General features: G+C 38.5%; 1 protein-coding gene across 7 annotated transcripts in view; it reads left to right on the forward strand.

The window, feature by feature from the left end:
• Nucleotides 1-2,906: 2,906 nt before the first annotated feature.
• LNPK (lunapark, ER junction formation factor) overlaps nucleotides 2,907-22,514 on the forward strand; it is a 37,744-nt gene continuing 18,136 nt past the window's right edge. For 2 of the 7 annotated variants that reach the window (XM_004942726.5, XM_046943786.1), the window contains exons 1-8: nucleotides 2,951-2,989; nucleotides 6,507-6,588; nucleotides 7,727-7,771; nucleotides 8,952-9,139; nucleotides 11,991-12,049; nucleotides 15,122-15,162; nucleotides 21,394-21,474; nucleotides 21,561-21,612. In XM_004942726.5, the coding sequence (XP_004942783.1) occupies nucleotides 6,562-6,588; nucleotides 7,727-7,771; nucleotides 8,952-9,139; nucleotides 11,991-12,049; nucleotides 15,122-15,162; nucleotides 21,394-21,474; nucleotides 21,561-21,612 (493 nt within the window). In that variant the 5' untranslated portion in view covers nucleotides 2,951-2,989; nucleotides 6,507-6,561. Of the gene's footprint in view, nucleotides 6,389-6,506; nucleotides 6,589-7,726; nucleotides 7,772-8,951; nucleotides 9,140-11,990; nucleotides 12,050-15,121; nucleotides 15,163-21,393; nucleotides 21,475-21,560; nucleotides 21,613-22,514 lie in introns of all 7 variants that reach the window. The other 5 variants (XM_046943784.1, XM_046943785.1, XM_421991.8 and 2 more) reach the window with 5 other exon arrangements.

Raw genomic sequence — 22,514 nt, forward strand, 5'->3', positions numbered from 1 at the left:
ATGTTTCCAAACACGCTGTCAGAGACTCATAGTAATCAAGTGAAGATAGCAGTGCCATTCTTTTTTTTTTTTTCAAGCTTGATGGAAAAATTCGTGATCTAGGGCAACAAACAAGAGCCACAAATGTGTTTTTTAATATATTTTATTTTATTTAAATCTTCCAAATGATCACTTCAGAACAGTAACAAGCACAATAATAATGGTTTCCTGAATTGGTAAAAGTTAAAATGTTCCCATGTAGCTATGTCAAATAAATTACTATTTTTTTCTGAAGTGGAATTAGATAAAACATTAATGGATTCCCTTTAATTACTATGTGTTTCTTGTTTATGAATTTCACGTGCATCCATTCTGTTCAGGATGCCCAGGAAGCAGAGTCTGGGCCCTGAGATGTGTGACCCACTGCTGGCTTGATTCAGGTTGGCTTCTGCCATCACGCACAGCTGGGCATGTTTTGCTGGGGATGGCATATGAGGAAGCTGCAGCAAACCAGCCCCAACAGCTTCACTCAGCCAGCCTGGTAGGGTAGCTGTGCGGGTGGAAGGCAGACCCGAGAGGCCAGTGCCTGGACAGTGTTCCTGGCAGCTCAGGCTCGCTGTAATTACTCAAGTACCTACAGCATGTGAGGAAGTGACCTGAAGAGAAGCTGTGCTGTTGAAGAAGCCCCTGTGGTGTACGGCAATGAGCGCAGGACTGGCTAAGAGAAACAGAGGAGCTGGGTCGCAGCGCTCTGCCAGCTTTGCTCAGAGCAGTGAGAAATGCAATGGCATGTAATTGTTAAACCTTTTCATTGACAATGCTGGGAAAGTACTGGTAAGATGGCAGCAGATGCAGACTGTAGTCAATAGTGCTATGGATTAGTAGGGTCAGCGATCTTAAAGTTAGCTGCACACACTCTTTTGCTGCAGTGACATCTCAAACTGCAATATAGACAGTGTTTCAGTTTCAGCATCTAAATGAGTTAAACTAAACAGCCTCGCTTACTCTGCTCAGCCTGTTTAGGGTTTGCTTTAAGAGGATGCTGAGCATACTTTGGGAGCCTAATAAAAAACCTCAAGTAAACACAAATTAGCAAAGTTGAACTTCTAACCAAATACTGTTTTCCTAAGGATGTATAGGACCATATATTTATTTAGAGAATAAATGGGATTACTAGACTGTATTTAATGCTGACCTATGCGTGCTACAGGTGTTATCACTTCCCAAAGGCCAAAAACAGGGTGTGAGATGAAAACATTTAGAAGTAGTTTATTACTGATTGTTTACTATTCTGGGAGGGGAGGAGCTAAAAGTGCTGAATACTCTCTATGATGCTGGGGAAGATTCTGGAGAAGCTCTATGCTGCTAGAGTGGTTATACAGAATCACGTCAAACACCAATCCCACTGGTAATGAGGGATTTTAGAAGGAATAGATTTAGAGTTTTAATACTCTGTAGGGGGCAGTTTTGAACCAGATTAATTGAAGTTTTAGTCTAACAGATTTGAAGTTAAGGTTCTGTACTCAGATTTATTATGCTCGCCAGCTATGTGGGCACCGCTTCTTTTAGGTAGACCTGGGCTAGTTATATTCTGAAACAAACAGGTCACTGCATACTATCATGCCACCTCATATAGCTGAGAGACTTCTCTGTGTGAAAGGTTCAATAATGATGGCTATCAACACCTTTTTAAACCTACCAGTTAAACAGATTAATGACTGCATAGCAGTGATTAGAACTTAATGGAGGAGGCCTGCTTCAAGATAACCTTTATGACGGGGCTCAAGGACAAAGTACAGTCTGGGACGTTCCTCATGTTTCCGGTTCAGCCCTGAGTTAGGGCTGCTACTTGTGGTGACTTCAAAATGTTTATGGCAATAAATAAGGCGGAGAGGCCTCTTGGAGATGTTACTGTTTGCTGGAGCATTATTAAATGATATGAAAACCAGGAGTAGACTACAGCTGCCTTCGTCAGAAAGCAAAGAAAGAAGCGACCAAAGACTTTCTGTCAGCGGAAGAACAGTAATAGCCACAAGGATTTAAGCAGATGTGGCTGTGGAGAACAAGCTGGAGAGGAGGTACGCAGCCTTTTTCCTCTTGGAAAGGAAGGGTCTCATAGTGAGGAAAACAAAGCTGGATATGCAGCTTACAGCTGTGACCTCTGCAGCCTGTAGCAAAGCAACTTCAGTGCATCCACCAGCTCTGTGCTGACTGCTATGATTTTGCTTTGAAACCCATTCTAGACTGTGGTTCACCATGAAAGCTATTAGTTGGCTGATGTTGTATCTAATAACACAGGGTGGTGGGATTCAATGTGAACGCTTTTGCAGAAGCAAAAGGAATTAATTTCCTAACGTCAAAACTGCGAATGGATGGCTGGCAGATGACCAGGCACAGCAGCTCCACTACTTAAGTAGCAAAGCTGAAAAGTAACCGGCACATCTTGTTTGTCTTTCCCCAACCTTGTTTATTTCCCATAACAGTTAAGACTGATGCACTGCACTTGGCTGGGATGGAGTTAGCTTTTGTCCCAGCAGCCCCCATATTGCCGTGTTTGGGGATTTTTTTTTGGCTACAAAAGCATTGATAGCACGGGAAAACACCACGGGCCGAGATATGCTGCACGGTTAGATGGCAGGAGTCAGTTAGACTGCAGGAGTCAGCTGAACGTGCGCGGCTCATGCATACGAATTTCCACCCCGAAGGAACTACCACCTTGCTTTCGCAGCTCTGCACAGCCGCAGCCGTGAAACGTCTAAGCGGGGGAGCTGAGGAGTCGCGACTGCACGCACTCCGTCTCCTCCGCACGGGCTGCGCCAGCCCAGAAAGCGGAGCGCAGAACGAAACCTCCACACGGTGCCCGCTCCCCTCCCCCGCCTCAGCGCGCCCCGCGGCGGCGCGACGCTGATTGGCTGCCGGGACCGCGCGGGGGCTGATGGGATTGCCGCCGGGGCGGCCCGGCCCCTCCTTCGGCGGGCGGCGGCGGGATGCGTGGCCCGGCGCGCGGCAGGTACGTGTGGAGCGCCCGGCCCGGCTCCGCGGCGGGGACTCGCTCGCCTGTGGGGCGGATAGGGCGCCCGGCGCTTTCCGCGGGCCGGGACTGGAGCCGCCGGCACGGCCCCCGCCTTCCTTTCGCTCGTTGACAGCCAGCGGCCCCTGGGGAGCGCGGCGGCGCAGGCTCGGAAGAGGAACCGCGGGCGGGAGGAGCACGCGGGGCTTCCCCCTGGCAGCGGGCGGGGGCCGGGATGGAGCCGCCGCCCAGTCCGCGCTGTCCGGCCCCGGGCTCGCTATGGGGCACGGAGGGCTCCTGGGCCGCTGCCCCGTGCTCCGTGTCCTTCTGGCGAATCGCGCTTCTTTGTAGTTCAGGAGAAGCGCGGCGCGTTGAGGTGCTTCCAAGCAGATGGCAACGAAGCTTGTAACTAACAGAAGTCAGTGTCTACCTCTAACAGAGGTAACAGGGCAGGGAGCAGTGCGTGGCAGGTGATGCTCTCGGTTTACGTTCACCTGTCTGAGGCGTTTGGAGCTTCTTCAGCTTGTTGTGGGTGTCTGAGGCCGGCGAGCTGTGCGGGAGCCTGGGCTGTGGGTGGAAACGCAGCGAGCAGACCCGGACACGCAGTTTGGAGGTGGCACTTCCATCCCTGGGTGTGATGGTGAGCAACTGATGAAGTCTATGCAGGAACAAATTAGTAGGCTTGTAGAATACCTGATTGAAATGGCACTCCCCTTCCCTTGGGGGTGCAGTGTCTGTGTGTCTGTATGTAAAGTCCCGACTGCAACTTCCGCAGCCTTCTTTCCTTTCGGTATGACTTGGTTTGATGTTATTTAGTCATGATTTTCAGTGTGTTAGTTCTTAACTTCAGGGATTTTAATTTCTGGAGAGCTTTTTAATCATGGAACTTCTTTGAAGTTAGCTTGAAGAAATTTGAAAGCGGTCATGATGTTCTGTATGCTTTTGGGCCCTTTCTAAAGGGAGCCCTGAGGGTACCTGGTGTTGTTTGGACCCAGTGTTAGCTCTGAAATGGAGTGCTGCCTGTGCTGTGAGCTATGGGAGGCAGTCCACCTGACTGTGTAACTTGGTGAGGTGTAGTGAGATCATCAAACCATTTTCTCCTTCTGGATGAGTAGATTGGAGGGTGTAATTGTGCATGCTCCATCCTCTTTCAAAAGAAAAGCCTTTTCTGCTTCAGCTGTCCTTCTGTGCCATGTCTGCTTTTTCCTGATGAAGTTGCTTGTTTTTTTGGGTAGAGGAGATGCTACCAGTAAACGTTTTTTTTTTTTTTTTTTTTTTTTTTTTGAGACTAAGGCAAATAGAAATCAGTAATTGTGTTTTCATGACCTTCTGTGTTGTTTTCACAATTCTTGTGTTGTTGATCTTTTTTTTTAAAGCCTAGGGTTCAGCTATGTTGTTTGCACATTAAATCAGTGTTAATATGTGTGGAATTAAGGCCTATCACAGCAGTGCGTGGTGAGTGAATAGAACAGCTCTATGCTGAAGAAGTGCCTTCTTCTGAAGGAGAGGAAGGAAGGAAAGTGCCTGGAGTGATCCATAGTAAACACCGAAAATTCTCCATCTGGTAACGGAGGATTAAGTGACTAAATTGTAAATGTGAATTCAGTGGCCCTAATCCTCTTTGGAGAAGGGATATGGTAATACTGACTCACAGGCAGTATCCATAAAGCCTGTCACTCTCGTGGTTCCTATAAAATTATGCATGTGAGGACACTTGTCAAACCTGTTTCCCTTCCAGATGTTTGCCAGATAGTTTGAAAGACATATGGATAGATAACACTGTGAATGTGTTGTTGACAGAGGTCTGCAACGCCAGTGGGTCATGAATAATCTTTGCTCACAGGGCCCTCTAAATGCTCTGTGTCAGAGGTTCTGCAGCTGTGGTATGAAGGAAGATGGCTCCAAAAGGCCATATGAACCTAAAAAAGCTACCTGTGCTCGTAGCACCAGTGGCAGTATAATTGAAGCAAACTGGATTTGGGAACCACGTGCTAGGTTTACAAGCTTCTTAATTGGCTAGCCGGCAGCATTTGTTCTGTTTTGCAATAATGACACTGTTTCAGTGTGGAAGTACTTGAGGAGTAAGTGTCGTCCCACATCTACTCGGTGCGTGTCAGAATCTGTCTATGCGTACCTGATAAAATGAGAACGGTGTAAAATTCCTAGTGTTAAAGAACAGTAGTGTTGAATGTTGAAAAGTGGAGAAGTTGCTGTTGTTTGATTGAGGTGAGTTGCTGTAATAGTGATTGTTTGGAGGATTTATGCAGAAGACCAAGGGGTAACAGTGCTTTTTCCGTAGCTCACCCGCTCTGTGCTTGTAATTTGGCAACAGCAGAGCTCATGTGTCCATCTGTTCTAGCTTCATTTTGGCTGCGTTTCAAATACAGATTTGCTTATCTTCAAGGATGGATTTTCAAAATCATAGGGCCTACAGTTCTGGGTTCTGAAGTCCTTGGCTCTCTTACAAGGTGAAGAGGAGGCTGTAATACAGTAGCATTAGTGAGCAGTACGTATCCTATGTTGTATTAATTCATTCTGACAGCCTCAGACAGTTTGGGAACAATTTCGAATGGAGATGAGATTTCTTTATCTTTCAGTGCTTGGCCAAAAGTAACTTAATAAGCAAACTAATAATCACGTACTTCTGCCTAGCTGGGCAGTGCTTTGTTTTTGCTTTGTTCTATTGTTTCACTCCAGACCGGATTGAAATTCTGTCATTCTAAGGTTCCTAGTCCATTTATTCCACCTATTTACTGATGGAAGGTTGCAACGCTTCTGTTTCAGGAACCTAGAACCAGCTTATTACATTAGTGCTGTTCATGGGTTCTGGATTTGTGTAGGCTGAACTACTTTTGCACACCTGGAATTGCTTTTAGGGCCATTTAATGTGCTGGTGACTGCCCTGAGTTGTATTCAGGGAGCACCTGCCAGTGTAGTGCTTTCCAAGAGCGTGTGAAATCTCTGTAGCCTCCTTTGAACCTAAAACCGATCATACAAAGGAGGGGTAATAATGCTATATGAGAAGTTCTTGTTGATGAGTGTGAAAAGGAAGGAAGTCTATGGAAGAAAACCTCTTTCTCGGGAATAGTAGGATGTTAATTGTGAATGTTGGGAGTGTCAACTAAATAAAAAGGAACGTGAAGAGTTGAGCTTTTGAGCAGCTGAGGAATTATTTGGAATTCAGTTTCATAAATTATCCTGCTCAGTAATAAGTTCTACAACTTTCTTGGGGTGGCTGGAGGATTTTGGCTTGTTCGTGGTTATTTTGCGTCTATTTTTGAGGGTCCCTCTCTGTTTAAACACTTAAAAAGTATAAATAAAGTTGTTCACATTCAGGTTGATAAACAGACCTACAGGACGGCCTATGAAGCAGAGACTCAGTATTACAGTAACATATGGGTAGATAACTATGCAGTGATCTTATGGCCTACATCGACATGTTTAGATACTAGAATACGTTATTACTCTTGTAGAATGCTGTTAGATTGGTCTTATGTGCTTAATGCTTTACTTCTAGCTGTGAATTCTTGTAGAAGATTAATAGCTCTACCTACATTTGTCCACTGTAGAAGATGGGTGGATTAATTTCAAGATGGAGGGTAAGTAAAATATTTTAACTATGTAATAATCTTTGTTAGCTTGGCAGATGGGAGTTTGCGGGACCTGGTTCTTAATGCCTGTTTGTTGACTTCAGTGATGGTTGAAAGTTACTGCTGAAGCTTTATTTCCTTTGCAGTAGCAGACCTGGCAGGGTTTGGTTGAGTTACAAAATTACTGTTTTGACTCCGAAGGGTTTTATGGCACTCAGTCATGAGAGATACAGCAGTATCTCTAACTTTAAAGATTAGAAGCTATTCTCAGTCCAAGTGGATACATTCAGACTATCATTCTGTATGTGTTTGTTAAAAAAATAATGTGGTAGCTACTTGTGCAGACCTTTCTTCCTAACTGTTTTTATTGGCTTAGGTATCATTGAATAATATACTGTGTTAGCAAAAGTCATGAAGCTTTTGACTATTCTTTCTATTAGCACATGGGAGCTGTTAAGTCTAAGTTTACATCTTATATTTTTAGAGTTAAAAAAAAAAAAATCATTTTAAGGTGAGAGTGTAGTTAAAGTTGTCAGCCCTGCTTGGGCAGGGGGAGGCTTTCCAATTCTACAGTGATTTTCATATTGGCCTTAGTCTTCAAATTTGTGGTCCAATGGGTCTGGGAAGATAATTAGTACCTTCCAATTAGGGAAGATTCTTAGGAGGTGGATTCCAGGTGGTTCCTAAGGGGAATTTTACTGGAGATGGGAGTGCTTAATTTTGCAGTTGCTTATGATTTATTTAGAGTGTGTCTTTGTTTTGAATGAGTGTTGGTAAAAAGGTTAAAAGTTCTTAGATTGTGGCTTCTTGTCTATTTTTTTTTTCATGTTACCTCTTCCTTCCACTCATCGTTTCACTTCTTGTTTTACTTTCTACCCATGCACCTATTATTACTGCACACATGTAGGTTTTCATCTTTTGTGGTGTGGGAGTGGAGCCTTCAATCCATAGTCATGACAACTGTAAGACAGCAATGTGTTATTGTCTTCTATTTGTCACTATTAAAGTAGGAAAGATTATTATCTTTATATAAGATAGATGATATATTAATTTATTACACGTCTTTTTGTTAGGAAACTGTTAATCTACACTAATCTTCAACGTATGGCTTTAGTCAGATTAATGTCTTTGTTCTTTCCCTTGTAAGCAGGCAAAGCCTTCTACTGTAGAAGTATTAGAAAAAATTGATAAGGTATGTATTTGCCTCTTGGTGACTTGTTTTTGTTTGGAAATGTATGTCCTGTTTGGTCATGCTTTCAAGTAAAATCATGCTATGGATTTTTAAATCATCTTTACTATTCCCTTTGGTTGTCATAGATTCTGAGTTTCATATGGAATGCAATGTTCCCCCCCTCCCCCCCCCCCCCCCAAAAAAAAAAAACCCTAACAACCTAAACCATGTTATAATAATTAATGAGGAACTATAGTTTAAACAATTATTTAGAAAGCCTGGATTGGGTATGAATTGTGAGCTTGGTATAACTGCACAATTTCATTGGAACTAATAGTTAAACTCCCATGTTACGGAAAATGTCACTTGAGGAAAGTTCTGTTTATCAGGTTTGCTAGAAAGCTTCAATGTGTGGTTTAAAGTGCAAAAACTGTAACTGTAGTGGTAGTAAGTAAGGTAGAGCCTGAATAACGACATAGACAGTTCATTAATCAGTTGTGATTTTTAGCTAGAATTTGAGACACGTGTCTATATTGCATGTGGAAACTAATTCATTTGAAATATGCTGTTCATACTTTTCTTTTTCCTTTAAATTTAAGTACTTCTGTTGTCACTCAAAATGCAGTCAAAATGGTAACACTTGAGAGCATACCTTCATTGCTTACTAATATGCCAGAAGCATCATTTAGGTTTTCAAGATTTTAGTCTTAAGGTGAGAAAATACTGAGATGAAAGCATGTGAGTGGCTGGGAAGTTTCAGCAGTTTCCCATGTTAGTGGGAAAGCATTAAAAACATTTGAAATTCCCCATGTCTGATACAAGTTTTAGAATGCAAAATATGCTTGGTAGAGTCTTCTGTGGTCCTAGAGACAGCCATTCATAAGATATGGAGCATTTTCACTTGGTTCCAAGTATACTAAAAAGTTATATAGGAAAAAGTAATAATTTTCAGTAGTTCTGCTCGGTAGTTATATGTCACTGCTAATACAATGCAAGTGCCCCTTATCATAAGTATAGGCCTGGGATGTATTTATGGTATGTAAGTTATCTCTGGGTAAATAACGTCATTTATCAAAAATATGCTTAACTTTTTCTATGCAGGTATCATGTTGATATGTTTAATTTTAGCAAGCGCTTAAAAGCAGCTTAATAAGAGCCACAGATACACTTAGTTAATAAAGTTGAACCTATTTATTTACAGGAAATACAGACCTTAGAAGAATTTAGAGAAAAAAATCAGAGACTTCAGAAACTATGGGTTGGAAGGCTACTCTTCTACTCTTCACTTCTTTATCTTGCCACCTGCTTAATTGTATATTTGTGGTGTCTTCCTGATGAATGGACAGCAAGGTTTTTTATGACACTTCCATTTTTTGCATTTCCACTGATGTAAGTACATGTCTTTTTTTTTTTAAATGGTTGTCCTTTGGTAGAAGGAGATGGAGAATACTTTGTGGCAGGGGTTTGGGTTTGTTTTTGATGGTCTTTGAGTTCTCATAACTTGCTGAACTTTTCATTTTAAGATAAATCCAAGTAGTAAGACGGATGCTTTCTTTAAGGGAAATGTTTCTCTAAGGATTGGATTTAGTATTTAATTAAGTCTTATCATCAGAAGATGTTAGCATCTAAAGTTACTTGACTTACCAAAATTATAACAGAGCTACAGAGAGAGCTGTACCTGAGCAGCTGCCAGTTAACGTAATATAAACAGAAGAACACTTTCTTGTGTTGTATTTCTGCTGCTGTTTTGGAGAAGTAACACTACTGTATGGAAGTGATTCGAGGTATTTTGCTTGTATGTGAAATGAACCATATAAAATAGGAGGAAAAAGTTTGAGGCTGACTGGAAAAACTGAAGTTTTGTTGTTAGCTGAATGTTAATGCTGAGGTGATGTGGAAGGTTATCAGGCTAAATATATTGAGGATCAATTTTATGTAAATAGCTACATTTTTTTTCTGTAAGTTCCTTTTCTGTTTAAATAGAAAATACCCTATATTTGTGCAGCACAATGGTATGGAAACCTGACTTGCCAGTGCTCTAGCTCTAGACTTGAAAGGTAGAGTCAAGTGTATATATTTGAGGATCTGCAAGATCGATTGGTGTGGATAACACATAACATAACATGTGAAAAGATACATGAAGTTATTCTCTGTATGTTATATTTTGTTATGTGTAACGTTGTCTGTGTTGCTGTTATAGAGTCCTTTGGAGAAGATAGATGGACAGTGCTATCTTTTCTGGAAAGAATTAATTTGTAAATTAATCTTGGACAACAATATGAATTGTTCATTTCTTAAATGCAGTGATTTGAAGGCTTTTGTTGTAGGCATGCAAAGCTTGCTTATGCTACCAGTGTAAGTGTGTAGAAAAGGAACCTTCACTTGACTTGAGATAGAAAGACTTGTGTAGAATTGAAAAATTTCCAACTGAAGGTGTTGGCTTCTAGTGCTCTGGTGAGAATTTTCACTTTGGATTTTCCCTAGTTTGTCTTCCCAGCTCTTGCTTCACTTTTTTGGAATGGTGGGATTTCTGAATTAGATTACAAGTTCAGAGCTAGACTTGTTTTTTATCATTTGTGACAGTTCATCTGATTCTTCTTCTATTAAGCTATTACACTTCAGGTTTTTTGACAGATATGAATGGCGAACAACTGCCAGCTTGTCTTTGCTCTCAGTCAGGAGGTGCCACCCAGCAATAGCTCTACAGATTTCTTCATCTTTTTTTTTAAAGCCCTAATCAAACTGGAATATGTCTGCCTTTCCCACCTGCAGTCAGTCACCAGCTTGTTTCTGCCTTAGGTCATTCCTTCAGTCTTGGGACGTTAATGGTAGGGTGAGTTAACTGCTAGGATCGATTTGAAATGTGTATTAATACATCTGAGAAGTTTTGTGTTTTAGGGAGATATTCTTGAAAAAGAATCTATTGAAATGGAAACTATTTCATCTTGCCCTAATTCTCATAGAAATGTTTTTCACTTTATGCTTGTTATGTTTGTATGAAAAGATCTGTTTTCCAACTTTCACCTTGAAGTTTCATGAATCTCCTGCTTCATGAAATCCTACCGTGTGTCTTTGCTTAGGATACAATTTTAGGTAGGAAAGGACACTTCTATATTGAGCATAGATAAGAACAAAGAAGTAATGCCTGTGTACCATAGTATTCTTTCTTCATGGGAAGATATATTTTATGTTAAGAGACAAAGCTGTCTGTATTCTTAAGTTGTTACAGTACAATTTTGGAAGTGGAATAGTTAAGCTTGTTTCTCTTACTTTGGATATGTTACTTTCACATTCCATTGGCCTTGTCTGATTTACCTAATTCATGTTTTGTTATTGTGTAAAAGCATTTGAAACTGAGTAGCCATTATATAAATAGAAAATATGTTTTTATGAATTGCTCAAAAGTAAGTATTTTTAAATCTTGCGTTATTTTGCTTGCTTTCCTATGCTAGTTATTATTCAGAAAATGTGTCTAGCCTTTAGGATGTGGATTTTTTTGCTTAACTGAAACTTAGCTACTTTATCATAATTGTAAACAATTCTAAATGAAAAGAAGTCTTAAGGATTGTAGAGAAGCCTTTCAAATGTAAATCAGACATAGATCACTAATTTGATCTTGAGCACAGATAAAGCTGCTGCATTGTTTGAGCTAAGTCAGCTGAAACTGTACAGAATGTGACTGGATTCAGAGCTCTGTAAAATCAATAGGAGTCAGGACAGTTACCTTTGTTTGGGAGAGCATTTACACAATAGCTGTATCTCTTGCCTTTCATTGGTATTGAATTCCTTCTACAAACCTCCTGTGTCTTAATTTTGGGACTTAGCTGGTAGACCTGTTTTTTGGATAACTTGCTTCATAAATTTATCTAACAAGAAACAATGAGTAGGTAGTTTTCAGCTAGTTTCATATACCTTGAGGTTTCCAAACCTTCTCATGGAGCATTTTAGCAGGCAATGATGTTACTGCTACTGCTTCCCTAGTATTACTACCTATAGTAGTATTTGTTTAGCTATTATTCCAGTTGGATTTTGTTTATGTTGATGTTGGTGTCTTGTTGGCAATGTAGTAATTTCATTTATAGCTCCTTGCTTAAATATTGTTTGAAGATGTATTCTTTGCATTTAGAGAATTAAATCTCACGTGATAAGTCTTCTGTGTGAACTGTCTGCTTTGCTAAATGACTTGAGAAATGATTACTGTAACATTTTAATTAATATAACTCTTCTTTCTGTTTTGAAGAATCTGGTTTATAAGAACACTGCTCATTTTTTTCTTTTCCAAGAGGACAGAAAGGAATAGTAAGTATTTCTCTGTCTTTTTAAGTGTATGGAGCGGGTTGGGAATGATGCCTGCTGTGAGAAAGTGAATATTTTGGATAATTTGGTGCTTCCAGCAATAACCTCTTGATGTTAAAATGGGTAGCTTTAGCTAAATTGTTATTTCTACCACAGCTCTGTAGAGAATATTAAGGAAACTGCTTAATCTCTCACTTTGCTTATGAAACAATGGTAACTTTCTCCCCAATTTGGACGTTTGGAAGTGTAATAGAATAAAATGAAGCAGAAAAATAAAACTAATGGGAGTGACTTCTTTAATATTCGCATTTTGCAAGTATTCCTGCAGTCCTGATCTGTTATCTTTATGTAAAAGAGGAGAGATGTGTAGCAGGTGTTAAATTTATTTGTCAAGGTGGCTTACTCCCCACCAAGTTCTCCAAAATATGCTTATGCTCTCCTGAGCGTATAAGGAGATAGGTGTGTGATGGCTTTTTTTGAGAGATAAGGAAAATTGGGTGTCATATAACTTACGAAATAAATATGCGGTGTTCAAATATGTTTGTGTGTAGTTGCTAAAGTACATGCAAATTCATTCTAGTGTGAAATTCATCTGTGGCACTTGTTTGTGGTAGTTAGACTTTGTCTGAAATTTTCTTTGAAAGGAATCCGGCCGGTAACAATATCTCCTGGTCATATGAGCACTTATACAGGAAAATGTCAGTGTTTTATGACTTGCCGAGCAGTGAGATGTTTTTGACTTGACAGCTATTGAGTTAAACATCGCTTTTGGAATTTCTTAAAGTTAATGTTTACATCTTATATGCAAGCATAGGGACATACAGTTGTATGTACAGATAAAATTGTCCATATATTTTGTGATGCTGTGTTGATTCATTTCTAAGGACAAATATGTATTTGCGTTCCATGGCCCCATAAGAAATAGAATTATATTGTTCTGATTGGTTTAAAGGCCTTCATTGTTATTTTTAGAATATGAGGAAGTCTACTGAATTTAAACCAGTGTAGAAAAGATTTAAGTACTTGTTAGATCGTGCTAAAGAGAATTATTTCTGCACTAGAGATTGGACAAGCCCAATTTGTGTTTTATCTCAAAACTGCAAGTCTTTTATTTAGAAAAGAGAAACAAAATACACAGTGCAAGTGTTGCAGAAAAAATGCATTGGAAAAAGAACTGGCAACTGAGTATCTCAAGTGCAGTCTTTTATTCTGATATAAATTTGTACAGCACGTGATTCATTAGAAATGATAATTTAATACTGTGGAAGTCTACATTGGATAACTACATCAGTTTTGGGAGCCATGCTCTGAATGAGGAAAATTCTTAGTGAAACACAGGGAGGATGGGTGATGTAGGGAGGTTAGGGAATATCAGTTTTTAAGATGGGTGAGTCAGACAGCTGTTGAGGAAGATTTAGTCTGATCTATCCCAAAGCGTGGAGAAAATAAATGAGGTATCTTGTAGGTATTGACTTCTCTGGTATGAATGCTTTTTCAGTAGGCTTAATTAAGATAAGATATATTGGTTCCTTGAGAGTGCTTTCCAGTAATTGCCATTTGTCCTCCTTGGAAGGGGCAAGCATGAGATGCTTGTCAAAAGCAGGGGGTAAAGAAACAAATGCCCCTCTATAAACTTACTGTGTTGCTTTGTGGGTAGCTGTGGGTAGCTGTACTCAAAGATGTTCTAGGCTGCACCAAATGCAGCCTCCTTTTCTTAAGTAATTGTTAATGAATGACCCTCCTATTTGTTTGGCTGCCTGATCCCATACCACATTACAGTGCAAGCTGTTAATCTATACGGCACTACCTGAGAGGCTGTTCTAATACAAATATCAAATTTGGTAGATGGAGGTGCATTAGTTTGTTTATTTGAAGTAATTCCTGGAATTGTATATTATCTTTGGTCCGGCCTGGCACTAGATAGATTTTGCTCTAAGTTCTATCTCTTTTACTGGTAAGTGATGGTAATGGTTATTCTTGCTTAGCATTCAACTTTAAAATTTTGTATGTGCCAGGTTCTAGTATTTTATACTTTTAGCAGAATGGCTTATTACATCACAATGGGTTCCTACATTCTGGAAAAGTTCGAGATGTTATGTGTTCCTTGAAGTCATTTCCTGGGATAAGTTTTAAAAAGTATTTAATATACCTAATAAATATGCATAGATAAATGCAAATGTATGTATATACATAAATGTATGTATTACATGTAATATTCTTGTTTCTTATAGCTTTATACTTTTTTTTGAAAACTGAAAAAATGGATAAAAACCATATCTTACAAGTGAACTGCTAGTGTCCAGTAACACTGATGAAGGGAAAGAGTTTTAAACAGGCTTTTGTGTGTGTTAAGCTCTTCCTGCTATGAAGGATATAGTGGAGAATATCTTCGATACTAGGTGATGGTTTATTGCAGTGAGGTTTCCTAGAGTGCCAAGCTGTAAGCATTGACTTGAAGAGAATCCCATTGCATTTGACCTTTCCTCTCTGTTCCTTCTAGAGATAAAAGGTTAAGTGCTGCATTTCGTAGTAAAGCGACCTGGTTAGCCTACAAAACTTTTTTTCTCTTCTGTAGTCTCAAAGTATTGGAAGGGTGAAATAGATTCAGATTTGAAGCTCAGAATTCATCCGGCATTTGAAACTAGCATGTGTAAGAGGCTTACATGAAATATTGAAGCCAGTAAATCTGGTACTCAGATATATTAATGCGTGGACTTCAAGCATTTTTTTCTGTAGTTTGACTGCTGAGATTAAGTGCATTTGGTACATTGTTGTAGCAATTTTAATGTAGGTCAAAGCAGGGCACTAGCTAGAATTGGTTCCCTTAATGAGGAAATGGTACATAAAACTTTTTAAATAGTTATAACTATAAAATGATAAGTGGGCTATAATTTGTGAGCAGTTTCAGGGTTAAAGATCATTTATTTTCACATATATATTTTTATTTTTTTGCAAAGTTTACTGAAGTAGGTTCTGTTGTGGTCGGTAAACTTTGATCATACAGGGCAAATTTAATGCTCAGTGGGTGCAGAAATTCTCTTATATGGAAACTGACGTTTAATGTTTTTCTTTTAGATGATGCACTGGAAGATTTAAAATCTCAAAAGAAAAAAATAGTAAGTAAAACTGAAAGAAAAAATAGTTGTTGTGGTCCACTAAAATGTTTTTATCTCTACAAGCTCAGCTTGATGAAGATGCATAGATGAAAAGCAGAGACAGGCAGAGGAGGGGGGGAGGCTATTAGCGTTGCTCTGTTTTCACGTCTTTTCTAGTACTTCTGCCACACAGTAGTACTGGGCTGCTTGTGTATGAGAATAAATTCTCCTTGTAGTTTAAATTAAACCTCCTGTTTTATTGTTGCTAGATTTGTTGAGTGATTTAGCAAAAAATGCAAACGTGTTCTGTAAACTGCTTATTGCTGACTACTTGTTACTTTAGGATTATAAAGCAGTAGATTCAAGAACATAGAGTCCAACTGAATTTTTAATAGATACCGTCATTTAATTTCTTGTTTATAAGTAGCAAAAATGACTTGCATCTGGATTCACTTTTTCATCAAGTAACAGATTGTTTATATCTCAGATGCTTCCCCACTTATTTTCCATCCTCTTCCATCTTGGTTTTATAGTATGTATTTATTGCTTATCTTTTTTTCCTCTTGAAAATGTATACTTTCTTGTATCAGTTCCATTGGTTATCTCCGGACTGTTTTTGTGAGCTGTGTGGATGAATTAATTGTATGAAACTGGTGTATGTCACGTCTTTGTATCAGATGGATCAACACTTGATCTTGAAACAAATTTTGGATGGAGAAGCTACTGAGTCTTGGATAACTTGCACTGTTTGCAAAGTTCATAACACTGAAAGCTGTTTCATCTCTGGCTGGTCACTCTATAAGGAAACTGTGTGGCTTCATCTCAAGTCTCTCAGGGCAAAACTTAATGAAAAACACAAAACCTCCAACCAACAACAAAATCACAAATGCAGATCCTACCCCTGAAACATCCTCCTGTAGTTGCACTATGTGCCCTGTTTATGATTTTTTCCAAGTGTTTAACTTGTACCTTCTGGATTGTTTGTTCTAATAGCTAAATTAACAGAAAACCTACGGCAAAGCTACTAAAAAGGTGTCTGGTAAGAGTCTGAAATTATATGGCCTTCACAAGGCAAACAGAATTCACTGATCTTCCACCGGGCTGGAAGTACTTTGTAAACGTAAAAATGGTACGGTAAACTGTAACCTGATTATGTCATTGTCCTTTAGTAAAGAGGATTTGCTAATTTATATCTGCTAATCTTTATTTTAAGGAATCTATTAAATGGAAATGTCCTTTGACTGTAGAGGTGATAAAAAGGGTTGGGGATGCTTGAATTTTGTAGGAATGAAATAAATGAATATGACAGCTGTATTTTTAATCTTATTTTGTGAAAACAATAACTGAAGTTAGTTAATCTTTCCAATTTACACAGTTACTGAGTTGTTTTGAAGGGGGATTTTTGAGAACAGGAAAAGCTCGATGGAGAACAAACGTGCCTTTGGAGTCTTGAGTATACATCTCTCAATTTAAATATTTTCTGTGATCACAGTTCTAATATTCTTGAAGAAATAGTCATGCTGAACTTGTGTGTGGGTTTCTTGGCTTTTTTTTTTTTGTAGATGAGACAAAATCAGGTAGATGAGTCAGGAAAAAAAATTGGGAGGTTTCTTTGCTTGGAATCAATGCCACTGAAACAGGAGGTAAATGTGTTGACTTTGCATATGCAGGATATATAATGTTAAAAAAAAAAAGTCAAAGTCAAAACAACAGCAGAATTGCAACCTGTAATTATTGAAGACAAACTTTAGCTCAAATATTTTTCAGTCTGAGGGCAATAAAGTCTGTGATTATCTCCTGAGCTTGTGGCTGCTGATTCCTGGCAAGAAAGCAGAAAGCAAGTACTATAGCCTGCTGAATTGGTGTGATGTTGGTATTTTTGACTCAGAAGATTTTCTTGGAAGTTTTGTCATAGTTTAAAGGTATTTAATTAAGCTCGAACCCTACCGTGTTGAAATGAGCTGAAAACAGATGCAGGTAATGAGATATGACTAGAATTTGTATTTTTGATAAAAACATTTTAAAAATTGTGTTATATAACAATTATATAATAATATGATTTTTTAAAAAAATAACATTTAGATTTAGTTTCGGATTTGTATTAATTTCCTTAGTCCCATCTGTATCAACAAGTACCTGTAGTGATACCTACTTTGTAGTTAAACAAAGAAATGAAAACAAGGGAAAAAACAACCAACCTACCAAAGCATTCAAGCAAAGTAATGGGCAGGGAGAAGAACAAGATTTTTTTTTATCTGTTGGATTCTAATTAGCCAGTGTATTTGCTAATAGAAATAGTTACTGAGGTTAACATAGTGATCTTCAAACAACACTGGAATACATAAATTATGTATTTCCTGTTCATCTGTAATGTGGATTGTCTAGGCACTGTAAGCCTGCCACAATAGCTACAGTTTTTCTCTTTATTGAAGCTCAACTGCTTGACTCCTGGAGAAACTTTAAAGACTGTTGGTCTTTTGAGAAGTGTTACTACACTTGAGGTTTTCTGGCCTGTGGTCTATCTTTTCCCTAGTGATGCTCCTTAAGTTCCAAAGGCTGCCAACAACAGGGTAAGCTCCTCACCTACTAGATGGAAAGCCCTGGTGGCTGTGCCACGTGAGCTGCCAAATGGACCCCTCAGCTCTTCTCACAAGAGTTCAGCCTTCAGTAGCATAATCACATGGGTGGTAATGTGGGTGAAATATCTGACAAACATATTTCATCTTGAAATATCCATTAATATTATCTGTTGAGATTAAGTACACAGTGCTTATAATACTGCACAAGGTTGAGTCTGTACAGTATTGTTTCCTTAGTGGTCTAAAATATGCTGAGATTCTCTGTGGTATGGGGGTAAGAATTGAGTGTGTTAGCTGTAATTAAGGCACTGCTTCAATGTACAGCTTTTGTCATTGTTGATCAAAAGGAATACTCTAGTTGTGTTTGTGATACTGTAACTGTCTCTTTGGCCTTAGTTGTTCGTCAGTTAATGAAGTTGTCAACACTTAAGCCTGACGGTGTTTAGATGAGCAAGTTCAGAGGGTTAAGCAGATTAAAAGCAAGGGCACAGGACATGTATTAAGCTGCTAGAAGTGGGAATTAACAGAGACTTTACCTGGAGTAGCGGTCTTAAAGATGGGATAATTCTTAGCCTGAGGACAGAGTTGCTAAGATAGCATAGTAATTACTGACCATTGGGTGAGCCCAGCCATGCTTACTCAATATACATCAGAGTACTGCAGACTTACAATAGGAAGCTCAAAGTGTGGTTAAAAATTAATTCCATTGGTGAATGATCAAGGTGTGTTTCTTGTAGATATGTTGCAGCGTTCATACAAAAGAGTTACTATTGTTGCTTAAATTACTTTATTTTCTATTTTAAAGTTGCTTTTGTACGTGCTTGCAAATCTTATCCTGTAGATTGAAATTAATCTTCAGTCTTGCAGGAATGTAGAGAGATACTTCTCCATAGTGAGGTTTGACGTACTCAGTAATTTGGTTTAAGAGCTCACAAGGTAGTGTGGTGATTAAGTAGCTTGCACTGTGCGAATACTTCAGATTTCCATTTGCTAAATCACATTGACAAGATGCTTAGAATGCATTACTCATGTTCCTTTGCAGTATAGGCAACTGATGTAGTTTTTGCAGGAACTCTGGTTGTCATTTGGAAAGGAGGCCATCCGTGCAGTTATCCATAGGAGAGAAAGTGGTACACGACCATGCTGCTTTATTAAGATGTGGCTAATTCTGCGAGTTAGTTTGGAGATCCACAAATAGGGTGTTATTAACTTTCATAGAGAATTCACTTGTGATTGTGGTTACTCAGCATTTTAGCTTGATAAATGGTGAATTTTGTTTTGGTAGGAGGTGGAAAATGTTTTTGTGGGGGGAAAAAAATTCAATCTCAGAGAAGGTTATTATGGAGAAGAGTGGAACTGTAGAGCAATTTGCTGTGTTCTTGAGCCGTTGTTCGGCACTAGGTAAACCTTTTCTGGGGTTGTTTCAAAGTAGTGAATGATCCAGAAGGCAATAATTTGATTTGCATTTATAAATGAATTTATGGTAGTGCACAAGCAAGTTTATTCTTCATGCGAACTTACAGTATTCCAAGCTTATACACACAAGCCATTATGTGTTTCTAGTAATCATACTCATTTGCTTAAGCAGAAAGGAAAGTTTGACCTCCTTACTACTTTTTTTTTATATTGTCAGCCAAATTTAACTGATTTCAGGAAATGTGTTCTAGAAGTGAAACCATGGGATTTGTGAGTGTTCTGATAGAAGAAATCTTGACAGTTTTTGGAAGTTTACAAGAAATTTGTAAAAGCTTGATTGCAGATATGAGTTATTCAGTTTCAGCTTTGCTGGATTTATAAAGCGATGTGTAAACTTCCAAATAGGAAGAATAACTTGTTGAATTATCCTGTAATTTGAAAATGTGAGAATGACTGTGACATCTGAATCTTGTGACAGGAAAGCATCAAGTGATGGTCGAGCATTCTGTTTTTTCTTTACCTAGAAGTCATCTTGTCTTGCTGAGCTTTTTCTCATTTTCCTGTGTTCCTATGAAGACAAATGCATGCATTATATGGTCATTTATGTAAAGTGACTTGGGGTTCGCTGCTCTTTCTGGTTTGCAGACCAGATATTGACACTGATCCTTAATGCTTCACCACTTTCCCTTGCTAACATCACCCATTTGTGCAAAGGACTGCCTCATGGTTTGCACTTTAATAAGCAATAAATGCTTTATTTTTCCTATTAGACTCTTAGTTCTGATCTTATTGCACTGTGTGGCATTTCTTTTATAAGTTAGTGGGTTAGCTCCTAAGTCTTGCAGAAATAAAAATTTAGGATATTCATTATTATTCTTACTTCCCTATTTGTTCCCTTTTTGTTTCAACAGTTCTTAATTAGCAGCTTGCATAGTATTCCTTGCCTTGAACTTCTGGTAGTGTGTGTAGGAGTGAGCTGTTAAATGGGTACTGTGTATCTGTTAAATGGAGTGGAATTTATTTATCTTCTGAGGTTTATTTGTGATTCTGAGGTTTCTCTAACGGTAAAAGCAACCAGTGCAAGGGCTGTATACGCAGAAAGGCTGAGATGTTAGTTTCTCGCTAGTGAAATACTTGCCTAAAAGTCATGTTAATGTGCACCATTTATTATTTTAGCAGTGATAAATGACTTTGAGGGAACGTAATTTTTTGACCACTGACCTTTTCAGTTTTGCAGCTTATGCCAACAGCAAATTTAACAAACAAACAAATAAGACCACTTTTAGCTGAGCGTGGCCATTAGTCAGCATATCCAAGAGAAAAGGTCTGCTTAAGATACTGTAAAATGCATTATAATTTCTATGTATATTTGCTATTTGTCATAACTTTAGCTATCTGTTTTAAAGTTAAGCTTCTTCTGATGTTGACTGTTAACCACTAAAATGATACTTTACTAGTGATTACTTTTTTAATTAAGCCCATGTATTAGCTATAAAGCCACTTGAGTGCATTGTAAATAAAACGCTGTAATAATGAAGTGCTTTAATTACACCCCCTAAAGTATGCAAAGTTCTCAGTAAATTTTTTTATTTAAATTCTTAACATGTTCCTTTTTTTTCTGTAAAGCAGTTTGAATTGCTGCAAAGATGGAGTTCTAGCCTTTAAAGTCATTTGAGCAAATTCCGTGGCTGTTCTCTAGTTAGTGAATTTTCACAGTGTTTGCAGCAAGCTAATTGCTTCTGCTAATAAATAATCTAAAATCGATGCTGACAGCAGTTAATTGGCACAGAGACTTTATTCTGTAAAGCACTTGGCTAACGACCTTCCTTAAATTAATAGCATTAAGTGCTGTGAGGAAATAAATCTAAGGAATTGCCTGTCATTTGCTTGTCATGTCTAATAACTTCCAATAATGATGGCTGATAGATTTTTGCACATTCCATTATTGAAGTTGGTGCATGTAATTATTCTCCTCATTATATGTAAACAATTAGCAATATTTGGTGTTTCCTTGCAATAAAGATGTTAAATACAGGTAGCCCGTTAGAGTTGCTAAACTTTTGGAAGCAAAATTTCATATCCATTGTAGGCACAAAATCTGCAGTTATCTGAAGATGTTATGTGAGTGATGTCTGAACGTGGCTCATTGAGTAGAGCTTCACTATTTGGTAACTTCTGTGTGTTGGTTGTAAATAGGTGTGTGTGAAGAAAATGCTGAAAGAATTCTGTTTTTATGTGTGGAACCTTTTGTTTCCAGCTTGAGGAAGTGATGGAGAAGGAAACTTACAAGACTGCTAAACTAATTCTTGAAAGGTTTGATCCAGATTCAAATGCAAAGGTAAGAATCTTTATTGATAGTGATTTCATGTAAAAGGTAACATGGAGCTGTACATTCAGATAATGTTATTTATAATTAATTGGCAGGAGGCTGAACTGCCATCTGCTGGAACATCTGCAACCTCGAGACCTGGACAAGGTAATAGCCCTGTAAAACGGCTGCTCTTTAGCAGAGATGCTCATCTTTCATTGCAAATTCCATTCTTGGAAGTTTCTCTGTAATAAAATTTGTAGATTGATTGACCTTTATTTAGGGTTAATAGACTGCTTATTAGGCTATACCTGTGGATGTTCTTTATTTTTTCATAAAGTGGATCTGTTAGTAAATACTGATACTCTCCTAGGCAATGTTAGCATCAACATTGAATATTGATGCATTAAAATCAAGTTCTTGTGTCACATACTTGTTTTGTTTGAATACTAAGTGGCTGTGAAATCTTATACTATGTTCCTTAACTTTCCAGTTGTGCTACAGTATCTGTCTAGTCAGGCATTTCATAATGCAGCACTTAGATTACTTTTCTATGGCAGACGGGTTGATTTCTCAAAGCTAGTGCAGAAGTGGTATTAGGTAGGTAATAAAAATGGTCTTCACTAGTTTCTCACATACAAAATATACTTGGATTTTTCTTAAAGTTGTGTATAACATACTGTACTTGTACTGTATTAACAGTAGCATTTTCAGTCTAAAGGCCACCTGGTATAATGCTAATGAAGACGGCTCACCTACAAAAATTGTTTTGAGCAAGTCTAAAGAGTAATTTGATGTTTTAACCAACTCAGACCCGTGGGGGCTCATGCTCAAAATAAACTGCGGAATCTGATGTACCTAGTTTTCTATGGAAGAAACACTGCTTTGGAGCATATATTCAAGCTCTAAACTTTTGTCTAATTCTTGGGAGAGGGATTTGAAATAAACAAGCCTGTATTTCTTTCATTTTTCGCTCTCGAAATGCTGCTTTTGGTAGGTTCACAGCACTTGTATTTGTGCTGTTTGGCTTTATCTTCTGAAATGGGGAGACTTATTTTCTCAGTAGTCCA

Source organism: Gallus gallus, chromosome 7, assembly GCF_016699485.2.
Source record: "Gallus gallus isolate bGalGal1 chromosome 7, bGalGal1.mat.broiler.GRCg7b, whole genome shotgun sequence".
Taxonomy (NCBI): Eukaryota; Metazoa; Chordata; class Aves; order Galliformes; family Phasianidae; genus Gallus; species Gallus gallus.